The sequence below is a fragment of the Lissotriton vulgaris genome, chromosome 1_1, assembly GCF_964263255.1.
Source record: "Lissotriton vulgaris chromosome 1_1, aLisVul1.2, whole genome shotgun sequence".
NCBI classification, from domain to species: domain Eukaryota; kingdom Metazoa; phylum Chordata; class Amphibia; order Caudata; family Salamandridae; genus Lissotriton; species Lissotriton vulgaris.
This window is the reverse complement of record NC_141685.1, coordinates 887,016,279-887,029,378: the sequence shown is the minus strand read 5'-3', so window position 1 is coordinate 887,029,378 and position 13,100 is coordinate 887,016,279. Positions and strand designations below refer to the sequence as shown.

General features: G+C 53.3%; 1 protein-coding gene across 2 annotated transcripts in view; it reads left to right on the top strand.

Moving 5' to 3' along the window:
* LUC7L2 (LUC7 like 2, pre-mRNA splicing factor) overlaps window positions 1-13,100 on the top strand; it is a 172,186-nt gene that overhangs the window by 113,654 nt on the left and 45,432 nt on the right. For both annotated transcript variants that reach the window (XM_086958807.1, XM_086958805.1), the window contains one exon: window positions 12,157-12,180. In XM_086958807.1, coding sequence (XP_086814933.1) covers window positions 12,157-12,180 — 24 coding nt within the window. The remainder of the gene's footprint in view (window positions 1-12,156; window positions 12,181-13,100) is intronic.

The window sequence follows — 13,100 nt, the reverse complement described above, 5'->3', positions numbered from 1 at the left end:
CTGCAACGCCTGCTCCGTCGTCGCCCCGAAGACCCTTCGTATAAGGAAGAGCCAGAGGGTAGCGCACACCACCCTCAAAGGAAAAGGCCCGACGCCATCGCTGTACGAGCTGGGGATGTCCTCGGAGGAAGAGGACAACGCTGCCGCCGAAGACGACAGCTACACGGTCGTAGAGACCGATTACACGAAGACATCTGATAAGGTAGGAGACTCGTCGTTCCCCAAGAGCACGAGAGACTCCGAGTCTCGAAAAAACGAGGGCAAGGCCCCTAAAGCGCCGACGCAGAGACACCTCACGTCCGCGGCTACCCACAGGCCCAGCGGATCCTCTGAGAAGGAGTCCCTGGCGCCGAGAGCTTCTGAGCAGCAGAAGTCGCTGAAGATCGTCCCCGAAAAGGACCGATCGACGTCGAGGGAGAAAGACCCTAAAGCTTTGACGCCGTACAGGGACCCGAAACCCAGTTCGACGTCCAAGGCCTCGACGCCGAAGCTCTCGCAGCCGAGCCAGGTGCCGAAGAGAGTGGCCGAACAATCCGGCGCGGACAACGCGGCCGAGATGGAAAAGAAAAAACGGCGACTAGAAGCCGAAATGGAAAACATCTTGCAGCGGAAAAAGGATTTTGACGCCAAGATGAGAGCCTTCACGATTCCCCACAAGACCAAGCCACCCATGCAGGAAATGGTCGAGGAGGAAGAGGAACAGTTCGAGGAACATGAGCCTGGCACCGAAATGGTCGACGACCAGGAAGAGGACAGCAGGTTGGACGCCGAGTCGGCCACCTCTGACCCGCAGGAAGAGGATTACCTGGATGTCGACACCAAAAGCCCAGAAGAGGCGGTCGACACATACCCCTCGAGGCCATCGCCGCCAGACGACATCGGCGCTTACAACTCGGTGATAAGGTCGGCGGCAACAGCTTTCAAGCTCAAGCTCGACGAGGAGAAGCAGAAAGCGGACTTTCTCCTCAAGACATTACTCCCCACGCAAACAAGGAGCCAGTATCTACCTATGCTCGACAGCGTCTTGGCGCAGGGGATGGAAGCATTCAGGGAGCCCGCAACATGCAAGGCAGTCACTCCCAGAACAGAAAAAAAGTACAAACATTTATCGAAGGATCCAGCCTACATTCGAGGCGTGGTCTCAGCTGACTCCATCACAGCCACAGCAAGGAAGAGGGCTAACTTGGCCACCACTTCTGGACCTCCTCCTGATAAGAAGAGCAAAAGGATGGACTTAGTGGGCAGAAGGATCGAACGGAATGCTGCGACCCAATGGCGCATGGCTAATTCCAATGCCCTCATAAACAGGCACATGTACCAGATCATGGAGGAGCTAGGAAAACTGGTGAAAGACCTACCCCAGGAGGCCAGGCAGAAGGCCGAGAAACTGGTGGAAGACGGGAAGAATGCGGCAAATTGTTGCCTCAAGACGGCCCTGGATGGTGCAGACACCTCCAGCAGGCTCATGATGATGGGTGTCACGGAAAGAAGACACGCATGGCTCAGAATCTCGAGCTTTAAGCCTGAAGGTCAACACAGCATCTTGAACACTCCGTTCAACGGCGAGACACTGTTCGGGACAACAGTTGACGACACTCAGTCAACTAAAGAAAGACAATGAAACTGCTCGATCCATGGGAGCTTTTCAGTTCAGAGGCAACAAAAAGGGCACCCAGTCACGGAGGCCCGGCGGAAGAGGTGGAAACCAGCCAGGTAGTTCACACCAGGCTTTCCAACAGACGCACCAGGCTGACTCGCAGGCGCAACAGAGTCAACAGAAGCAGTCCTGGCAGTACCAGTCAAGGGGCCAGTCCTTTCGAGGGAGAGGAAATGGACGTGGACAGCATAAAAGAGGGGGCCAGCAGCCCGCCTCTAAATGACTTCAGAGACACCCGTGTGCCCGCCCACAGAAAGGATCCCGGGGGGCAGCACGTACAAAGGGGTCAGGACACAATGGACAACTACCACCACGTAACACTAGTGGGTGGAAGATTAAGGCTCTATCTCCAGGAATGGAGAGAGATCACATCAGACAAATGGATTCTAAACATCATTCAATACGGGTACTGCTTAGAATTGGAAGGGAGACCAACAAGCAGGAGACCAAAGTGAAAGCCACTAACAAACGAACAGCTACAGCGGCTTCAGGAAGAAACGAGAGAGCTCCTTCAAAAGGAGGCCATAGAACGGGTTCCCTTCAAATAAAGAAACAAGGGAATATACTCAACGTATTTCCTCGTGCCAAAGGTCGACGAGACAATGAGACCCATTCTAGACCTCAGGTTCCTGAACACATTCATAAGAACACAAAAATTCAAAATGACCTCCCTGCAGGAGGTGCTACCGCAATTGCAGATTGGGGACTTCATGGTCACGATAGACCTCAAGGACGCCTACCTGCACATACCAATGAACGTAACGCACAAACATATGCTCAGGTTCACGGTCGGAGACAGCCACTACCAATTCACAACACTAGCCTTCGGTCTAAAATCAGCACCGAGGGTCTTCACAAAGTGCCTCGCGGCAGTCGCAGCGCACCTACGAAGAAAGGGAATACACGTATATCCTTACCTGGACGACTGGCTAGTGAAAGCAAACTCGTACCAGAAATGCAAGAGAGACGCACATACAGTGACGAGAACGCTGATAAACCTGGGGTTCTCCATCCATTGGAAAAAATCATCAATGGAGCCGGAACAAGTAAAGATCTTCTTGGGGGCACAGATCAACACCTTGCAGGGAAGCTCGCCTCTACCGGAAGTGACAAGCTCGGACAGTGAGGACTGCGAGCAAGATCTTGGGGATGATGGCATCATGCATCCACCTGGTACCAAATGTACGACTTCACATGAGACCCATCCAAGAATGGCTCCAGGAACAATGGTCACAAGCTTCAGGGAGTTGGGAGGATCTAGTGGTTGTGACGCACGCAGTGCAGAAGGAAATGACATGGTGGACCATGGAGGACATAGCAAAGGGAAAACCTCTTACACCCCCAACACCAACAGTGACCATCACCACAGACGCATCCCTGATGGGATGGGGCGCTCACATGGAAGAGCTCAGTCAGGGGCCTGTGGACACCAGCAGATGCGTCAAAGCACATCAATTATCTAGAATTGAAAACAATCTTCCTTGCATTGAAAGCTTTCCAGACAAGACTGTACAAGCAGAGGGTGTTGCTGCAGACAGACAACACCACAGCGATGTTCTACATCAACAAGCAGGGTGGAACACAGTCAACAATGCTTTCGACACTGGCGCAGGAGATATGGAGATGGGCCATCCCCCTCAGGATAGACCTACTGCCCATACACCTACCAGGGAAGGAGAACATTCAGGCAGACTGGCTGAGCAGACAGACATCGACATTCCACGAGTGGGAGCTCAATGCCCAGGAGACTAAGTGGTTGTTCAACAAGTGGGGAGCGCCATCAGTGGACCTGTTTGCAACACGCCAGAATGCCAAATGCCAAAGCTTCGCATCCAGACAACCCGAAGAAGGGTCCCTTGGGAATGCCCTATGGATAGATTGGTGCGGGACATTTGCTTACGCTTTTCCCCCGATACCACTGATACACAGAGTACTGAGCAAGTGCAGAGCGAGCAGCATGACCCTGATACTGGTCGCACCACAGTGGGCCAGACAGACCTGGTACTCGCAGATCATGGAGATGGCACAGAGTGCACCCCACAGATTCGGCAGAAGAAGACCTGCTCTCCATGCACAACGGAGAGGTACTGCAGCCAGAGAGCCTGAGCCTAGTGGCGTGGCTCCTGAGGACATAGAATTCGCACACTTGAGACTGCCTGAGAGCACCCTCAGGGTCCTTCGGGAGGCACGAAGGCCCAGCACACGGAAGTGCTACAGGGCAAAGTGGAAGAGATTCACAATATGGTGTAGGAAGGAAAGACTTCACAATAAAATGAAGAAGGACTCCACAGTGCTAAAATACCTCACGCACTTACTGGAGAAAAAACTCAGCTCGTCCTCCTTAAGAGTCCACTTGGCAGCGATAGTCGCCTATTCAAGGGGTGAGATGGGCAGGAGCTTCTTCACGTCACAGGTTGTGAAGAGATTCCTGGAAGGAGCGAAGAGGATCGCACCACCCAAGCGGGTGCCACCACCGGCTTGGAACTTGAACATAGTCCTGACGGAATTCATGAAGGACCTCTTTGAACCGCTCCACAAGGCCTCACTAGAAATGCTGACCGCTTTCTTGGTTGCAATAACGTCCCTACGACGAGTGAGCGAGCTTCAAGCGCTAACTCTGCAGGAACCATACATACAAATACACAATGACAGGGTTGTGATGAGGACTGACCCACACTTCTTGCCAAAGGTGGTGTCCAGATTCCATATGAACCAGTCCATACAGATACCGAGTTTTTTCCAAAAACCAACAATTAGCGCAGAGCGAGCCCTTCACACCCTAGACGCCAGAAGGGCGGTCATGCACTATATCGAGAGGACAAAAGGACACAGGAAGACAAAGCAGTTCTTCGTGTCATTCGCCAACAGTTTCATGGGTAAGGCTGTAACAAAGAACACTATTGCACGATGGATCGCGCAAACAATCCAAAAGCGGGCAGGGCAAGAACTAGCAGAAGGACCACGTGCCCACTCCACTAGGAAAAAGGGTGCGACGATAGCCTTCCTGGCTAATACACCCATACAAGACATATGCCTGGCGGCAACATGGGCTTCAGTGCACACATTCACGAAGCACTACTGCGTTGATGTTCAAATGAACAAAGAAGCACAAGTTGGACAAAAGGTGCTCCAGCACATATTAAAGAACCAAAGCTCATCTTCCACCCAGCCGCCACTGAAATGAGAAACCGCTACAAAATCTATGCACAGCATAGTGAATCCAGAAAGATTCACGCTGCAAAACGAATAGTTTCTTACCTGTCGGTGTAGTTTTGCAGCTTGATGATCTTTCTGGATTCACTAGCGAACCCACCCACCCCCGCCAGAAAGATGAGGCTGGAGAGAGAAAGAGGTGGTCAAAAAAAAAAAACAGAAATGACTTTATATACAGAGCGGTTAAAAGAAGTTTCACCTTCATAGAACATTGCCATCACTTCGGAGACGAAAGAAACACGGAAAAAAAGAATCCGAAGATGGCGCCCAAGGGTGGGAGCTTCCGCAGGAAGCATGCCGACATCACCGGAAATACACCCAGGAAGGGGTGACGCCGACGTTACGAAAAAAAAAAAAAAAAGACTACGAATCCGGACCCAACCACAAGACCGCGGAATATGCACAGCATAGTGAATCCAGAAAGATCATCAAGCTGCAGAACTACACCGACAGGTAAGAAACTATTCGTTCTCTTCTTCCCAGTATTTGGGGAGAAGGTAGTATCGAACGTGAGCTTCAAACCTTTAGCAATCTGGTCCTTAATTGTGATCTCTGTGCCCAACGTGTTGTGGGTATTCCACTTCTCAGTGAAGGTCAGGCCATACTCAGCCCATTTGTACTTTGCTTCCAAGCTTCCATTAACTTTCCCAGTATCGGTGTTTGAAGAGCCAGATGTTGAAAATTCCACTCCACTCGCAGACTTGGTCTTCACCAGTCCAAAACAGTACCCCTTGTTAAACGTATCTGAAAGAGACACGTTAGTGATAGATTCCTTACCTTAGAATATCCCCAGGCGTCAGACTGGATCCGGAAATTTTTGCGTAGCGGTACCTTTGCGCGTCGGTAGGTGTCGTCTGCGGCTCCGCGTCCGTTGTCGGCGTCGTGGGCGCCGTGATGACGTCGTCTGAGTACTTAGACGCCGCTTCCGCGTGCTGACGTCAGTTCTTCTTTTTTCCGCGCCAGCAGCGCAGAACCGGAAAAAGTGGTATCTTAGTCACTTTTTGACTAACTCTTTTTGATCTTTTGATCACCCTTTTCAAGTCTTCGACTCCGATCGGTGCCGATAGGGAAATAGCTGGTTTCAACCCCTGTGAAGATTGCGATCGACTGTCGGTCACGGATCCTCACCGTCGGTGTCTACACTGTCTCGGCGTCTACCACGACGACAAGGCCTGCCTCGACTGCCGGGCCCTTACTTCGAAAGCTAGACTGGAGCGGTCCCGTAAGCGACCCGAATTCCGGCAGTCGGCCCCGCGCCGAGAGGTCCCGGTCCGGATGGAGGTCGAGGGACAGGTCGCGGGAGCGGAGCCGTCATAGCTCCGGGAGTCGACATCACTCCTCTGGGTCGAAGTCGTCCGGTAAGCACAAGAAGTCGAAGAGACGTCATCGCTCTTCCGACCCCCCCCCCTCCCCCCCCCCCCCCGACGCTCGCACGACGCGTCCGGGGGTTCAGGTGGCACCGCCCACGCGGCTCCGTCGGAGTCGCAGGCGTTGCGTCCGGCTTCATAACCTCCGGTCCCTGGGCCTAACGATACGCCGGGGGAGATCGAGCGGTTCCTCATGGCCATGAGGTCCCTCTCTCCCCAAAGGGTTCCGCGGCTCATTCGGGCCCAGCGGCCCCGTCTGGGGGTCCTAGCGGGTCGGGGGCTTCGGCCCCGACGCCGTCGGGTGCTTCGGCGCCGCAGGGCCCCACTGGATCCGGTTCCGGATCCGGGTCGTCGCCGGTGGATTTAACGACCTCCCCGGCGCCATCCTCAGGCGGCGCCGTCCCAGACTCCTCCCTCAACCCGGTTCCAGCGCCGATTCAGACGCAGTTTGGTGAGTTCACTTTCCATGAACCGGCCCCATCCTTTACTGACCCTGAGTACCAGGTGATGGGTGATGAGGAGGATTGGGAGGGGTCTGAGGACCCTCTGACACGTGAGTGCCAGTCTTATGAGGACTGGGCAGGTGAACTTGGGGAAGCCAGTGGTTTAGACACTTCGCCTGACACTGGCTTTGTCTCCCTTCCTAGTGTGGCTACGGAGGAGGGGGCAACCTATAGCGTGGTGTTGATGAGGGCAGCTTGGGTCTTGAGCTCCCCGTCGCGGCCGTGAGGACTAACCTCCTCACTGAGGTCCTTAAGCTGCAGTCATGCTCAGCCGTGCCTCTGCTGCCGTTTAACGAGGCCTTAACTGACGTACTTTTGGGCACTTGGTCCAAGCCCGCTACGGGTTTGCCCGTAGATAGGAACGTGGCCAGACGCCACCGCCCGGCCCCGGGTGACCCATGTTTCCTGTCCACCCACCCCACCCCTGAGAGCCTGGTCATCCAGGCCTCCAATTCCCAAACCGCATTCCCGTCTGCTACGCCGGACAAGAAATCCAAGAGGTATGAGCAGCATGGCAAAAAGATCTTCTCATCCCTTAGTCTGGGACTGCGGTCTTCCAACACCGCATGCCTCTTGGGCCGCTACACCCACTCTGTGGGATACGGTCGCGGAAGTGCTGCCAGAGTGTCCGTTGGAGGTACGGGCCAAACTCGGCCAAGCCCTTGTGGAAGGTCGAGATGCAGCCAGATATTCTATCCGGTGTGGACTGGATACCACCGACTCAATGGGTAGAGCGATGGCAACAACGGTGGCAGTAAGACGCCACGCCTGGTTGAGGTCCGCCAACTTCTCGGCTGATATCCAGAACACACTTATGTACATGCCGTTCGATGGCCGTCGCCTCTTTGGCGACAAGGCAGACCATGCGCTGGAGCGTTTTAAGGACTCCAGGGCTACGGCCAAGTCCTTGGGCCTCTCGGCCCCACGCCAGCAATCGGCTGCCTTTCACTCCTTTCGTGGCCACGGAAGGGGTGTGCCCTCACGTGCTGCCAGCCATGCTCCGCAGGGTAATACCCAACGCGGTGGCGGCCGTGGAAACCGTTGTGGCGGCGGTCGGGGACAACGGCGAGGTCAGTCCACACCTTCCCCCGCAGCATCTGCCTCAAAACCCTCCTAGTCCGTGCTTTCAGGCCCATGTGACGCCAGTGGGTGGCAGGGTTCGCCATCACCACTCCCACTGGCGCACTATCACGTCGGACAGGTGGGTGCTGCAAATCGTCCGAAGGGGCTACTCCCTCCCCTTCGAGGCGACTCCTCCAGCCATGCCACTGCAGAACCACCGTGTATCGGGGGATCATTTGCGACTTCTGCAGGAGGAAGTTACGACCCTCTTGGCCAAGGGGGCCATCGAGCGCGTTCCTGGGCCAGAAGTAGGGTGTGGTTGCTACTCCCACTACTTTCTGGTGCCCAAGAAGGGCAAAGGGGGCCTACGCCCTATCTTGGACCTAAGGAACGTCAACGGCTTCCTCCGGAAGGAGAAGTTCAAAATGCTGACACTGGCTCGGGTCCTAGCTGCCCTGGACCCAGGAGACTGGATGGTAGCGTTGGACTTGCAGGACGCTTATTTCCACATCCCCGTCCTGCTGGCCCACTGGCGCTACCTGCGGTTCACGGTTGGCCAGGAGCACTTTCAGTATACCGTGCTCCCCTTCGGCCTTATCAGCGCCATACGGGTGTTCACAAAGGTGATGGCTTGGTCGCAGCTCATCTGCGCAGGCTAGGGGTTTCAGTCTTCCCCCTACCTCGACGACTGGTTGTTGAAGGCGGGCTCGCCCCAGACCGTCGTCGGCCACCTCCAGATTACGGCGGATCTCTTGCACCAGCTGGGGTTCTCCATCAATGTGCCGAAGTCACACCTGTGCCCCTCTCAGAATCTCCTCTTCATCGGAGCGGTTCTAGATTCTGCGCAGTTTCGGGTTTACCCGCCCGAACAGCGGGTCCGGGATATTCAGGCTCTCATCCCACTCTTTCAGCCTTTATCCTGGATCTCGGTCAGGTTGACGCTGCGGCTTCTGGGGCTGATGGCCTCCTGCATCCTACTGGTGCATCACGCCAGGTGGCGGATGCGGGCTCTGCAGTGGGACCTGAAGTTTGTGGGCCCAGCATCAGGGCAACCTGTCCAACCACGTCCTGATCTCGGAGGGCACTGCGAGACCGTTGCAGTGGTGGCTCATGGACCGCGATTGGGTCAGCGGCAGATCCCTCTCCCTTCCCCAACTGGAGCACGTAGTCGTGACTGACGCGTCCCTCCAGGGCTGGGGAGACCACATGGGAGAGGCGGAGATCAGAGGCCTCTGGTCTCCGGCGGAGTCCTGGCTCCATATAAACCTTTTGGAGCTGCGGGCGATTAGTTTAGCACTGAAGGCATTCCTCCCCTCTGTCCGAGGGAGTGTAGTGCAGGTGTTCACGAACAACACCACCGCCATGTGGTACTGCAACAAACCGGGCGGGGTGGGGTCGTGGACCCTCTGCCAGGAGGCTCTGCGCCTCTGGCAATGGCTGAAACACCAGGGCGTGACCCTGGTGGTTCAACACCTGGCAGGTTCTCTGAACCCCAGGGCGGACTAACTCAGCCGCCGGTGCATGATGGATCACGAATGGTGTCTGAACTCGGACGTGGCGTAAGGTCTCTTTCTGCAGTGGGGAGAGCCTTGGTTAGATCTATTCGCCACCGAAGAGAACGCGCAATATCATCAGTTCTGTGCGTTGGAATTTCCAAGGCGGCACTCGCTCGGAGACGCTTTTCGTCGCGAGTGGAGTTGCGGTCTGTTGTACGCCTTTCCGCCTATACCACTTCTCCCCAGAGTGCTGAAGAAGATCAAGTCATCCTTGTGGCTCCGGACTGGGCACGAAGGTACTGGTATCCAGAGCTACTCAGCATGTCAGTCGATCCCCCGGTTCGTCTGCCTCTTCAGGAGGACCTTCTGTCGCAGCAGCAGGGGACGGTCCCCCACCCGAACCTGTCCAGTCTCCACCTCCATGCTTGGAGATTGAGCGGCGACAGTTGAGGCCATTTGACTTGCCTCCTGAAGTCTGTAAGATCATTCTGGTAGCCAGGCGTCCCTCCACAAAGTCTGTATACGCCTGCAGGTGGAACAGATTTGTGGCATGGTGCACAGCAAAGGCTGTGGATCCTCTCTCTGGCCCTCTTTCTGAGGTTCTTCTCTTCCTTCTTTCTCTTGCCCAGCAGGGCTCTGCTCTGGGCACTATCAAGGGCTATCTTTCTGCCCTTTCAGCCTTCTTAAGGCTGCCTGATCAACCATCCTTGTTCAAGTCCCCTATTGTAAATCGATTCCTAAAAGACATCACACACACATTTCCTCCTGTTCCGTTTGTGATGCCTCAGTGGGACTTGAACCTTGTACTCACATTTCTGATGTGCGCTCCCTTTGAGCCACTTCACAACTGTCCTCTCTGCCTTCTTACACTGAAGACTGCTTTCCTGGTTGCCATCGCCTCTGCCAGGAGAGTGAGTGAGCTCCAGGCCCTCTCTTGCACTCCTTTCCTTTCTGTCCATCCGGGCAATGTTGTGTTGCGTACTAAGCCATCTTTCCTGCCCAAGGTTTTCACAGCCTTCCACATCGGGCAGTCCATCACTTTGCCAACCTTCTTTCCGCCACCGCACCCCTCTAAAGAGGAAGAGCGGCTCCACCGTCTGGACCCAAAATGTGCGCTCTCATTCTACTTGGATCGCACACGCCAGTTCCGGGTGGATGACCAACTCTTTGTTGGCTACGTGGGTGCTAAGAAGGGGAAGGCGGTACATAAGAGCACCATCTCCCGATGGATCATCTTGTGTATCCAGGCATGCTACTCCTTGGCTAGAAAGGAGCCCCCTGTTGGATTGCGGGCTCACTCCACCCGAGCCACGGCAACCACTACTGCCCTGGGCCGGGGAGTGCCCTTGAAGGATATTTGCCAGGCAGCTACGTTGGCCTCGCTGCACACGTTTGCAAGACACTATTGCCTGGACAGTCAAGTCCAGAGGGATGGCTTCTTTGGCCGTTCCGTCCTCCAGGACTTTCTGGTGTGATTATTGGTTCGCAGACCCACCACCGGGGTTGGTATTTCTGTGGTATCTATTCTAAGGTAAGGAATCTATCACTAACGTGTCTCTTTCAGATGCACAACTTACTACTTGTGTAACGATATGTTCGAGGCATATGGGCTGCAGATGGTACATTATGAATAGATCGCCATCTGGTGTTGGGCTCGGATGATTGCACTTTTTCTCTTGCAGAGTCTTTTGTAGACTGGTGACTCCTCCATTGGTAGCTAGTGCGCATGGGTGGAGGTGGGGGGGCATCGGCTCCATCCTTAGATTGTTTTTTTTCGGCATCGGGTTCGGATGAGGATCGAGGCGCTCCAGATCGACTTCGAGAAGAAGTGATATTTCGGCGCGTATTCCCTTTCCAATTCGACGGTATTGTTATCGAACGCAATTTCATTTCCATTCTGACGCGTTTCGACTCCAACATTAAACATTTTCTTCTATGTCGACGACCGAGAGGCCTTTCTCGACGTAATCCAGCCCGGAGTCCATGGAAAGGACTCCATTTAAGAAATGTCCAACGTGTGGTGCTAAGTTCCCACACAAGGACCTACACGAGGTGTGCAATCTCTGCCTATCACCTGAACACGAATCCAGGTACTGCGAAGCCTGCGCAGCATTCTCCTCCAAGTCGACGATTAGAAACCGTCGAGCTCGAAGACACGAGGTTTCGAGAATGCAGTCGGAGGCAATCCCGGAGCTGTTTGAAGACCAGGACCTCGAAGAAGAAGAGGAACATGAAGAAGAGTCGGGGTCTGAAGCGGACGAGTCGGATGTCGAGGAAATCGACGTTCAACAAACCGTGAGTGACGACGTCCCCTCACCAAAAAACCGACCCAGTGTGGTACCGACCCCGCCTTCGAGCCCGGTCAGACCACTGAAGAAAGTTTCCGACGCCCCGCCTTCGGGCCCGGCAACGAAACAGAAACCGAAACTCTCAGCCTCCCACCATGTCGGATCCGAAAAACGGTCGACATCGACTTCGACACCGAAGCTTCATACAAAGAAAAGCTCGGCATCAAAACATTCCATGTCGAAACCGAAACATGCTTTGACATCGAAGACTCACTCGACACCGAAAAAATCGGAAGTGCAATCATCCGAGCCCAACACCAGATGGCAATCTATTCATAATTTACCACTCTGCAGCCCTCTATGCCAAGAACAGATGCATACTGGTAAGTAGCATATTCCTTAATTGCCATGAGGTTTTCTTTCATTTGTCCGTTTCCTTTCTGGCCTCCTGTTGTAGGGGTGTGTATGTTTCATTAAAGCTTAAAAAAAGGAATTGTTTAACAAAATTCAGCCTGAATGATCTACCTAGTGAAAATCATACTAATGTGTTTTTCATCTTTTATATTTCAGAGCAACCTCCAGAAGCAAGAAAAGGTATTTCTATGAAGCAGAGATGCTTGCTTTCTTTTCTTAGCAATATTCAAAACAAATAGTGTAATTTGAAGGTTGGTTTCTCTTGAAGGTTCTCCTGATCAAAAAGTCTGTATGGAATGATGAAACTATAAACTCCTTTACCTGGTGGATGGATATGTTCTTAACTGTTTGAAACACGTGCTGCTGCAGATTCCATGCTGTGTTGGGCTAGGGTGTTACAATTCGTTTTTCTTCTAATACGACTTGGTTTTGAGGTGGCTCATGATGCCTCCCTGAAATGTGCAATCACCAGGGCACAGACTCTACCTTACATTGTGTTTTTCCGCTAGCTGGTTCAAGCATGGTTTTTGATGCTCTATTACTGTTGTTCATAAAGTCCAGATTTTGACGCTAGAGCTCCGTGCACACTGATTTTTCAAGACTCCAATTACATCTCACAAACATTTACAGCTCTGGAACCAAATTGTTTGACAAGCATGGTGCCATGTAAAAGAGAATAATAAATGTGAAGGTACAAGGTATGGGGAAAAAAGATCCTTTAAATGTTGTCTCGTTAATATTACATTTGAAAGGTTGGAACATTATTGCCGAGCCACCATAATAAAAGAGCCTGTTCTTCAAGTAATGCTTTCTGTTTTAAAAAGACAGATTGGCACTGACTGGAGAGAAGGTAGGTACAAGATTCAGATATGCTGCACCAGGACTCTACAGAGTCTGTCAGCCATGGTTGGCAAAGAATCAAAGGAGACCACTTTGATGACAAGTGGTGAGGGGACCTCCAGAAGCCCTTCTAGGACATGTAAAGAGAACTCCGTCCTCGAACAACTTTGACTTTGAAGACCTAAAATCTCCTAGGCCCTCCACAAAACGCCCACTAAGGATTAGTAATACATGTCTTGCTTCTGACTCCAGCACAGAGG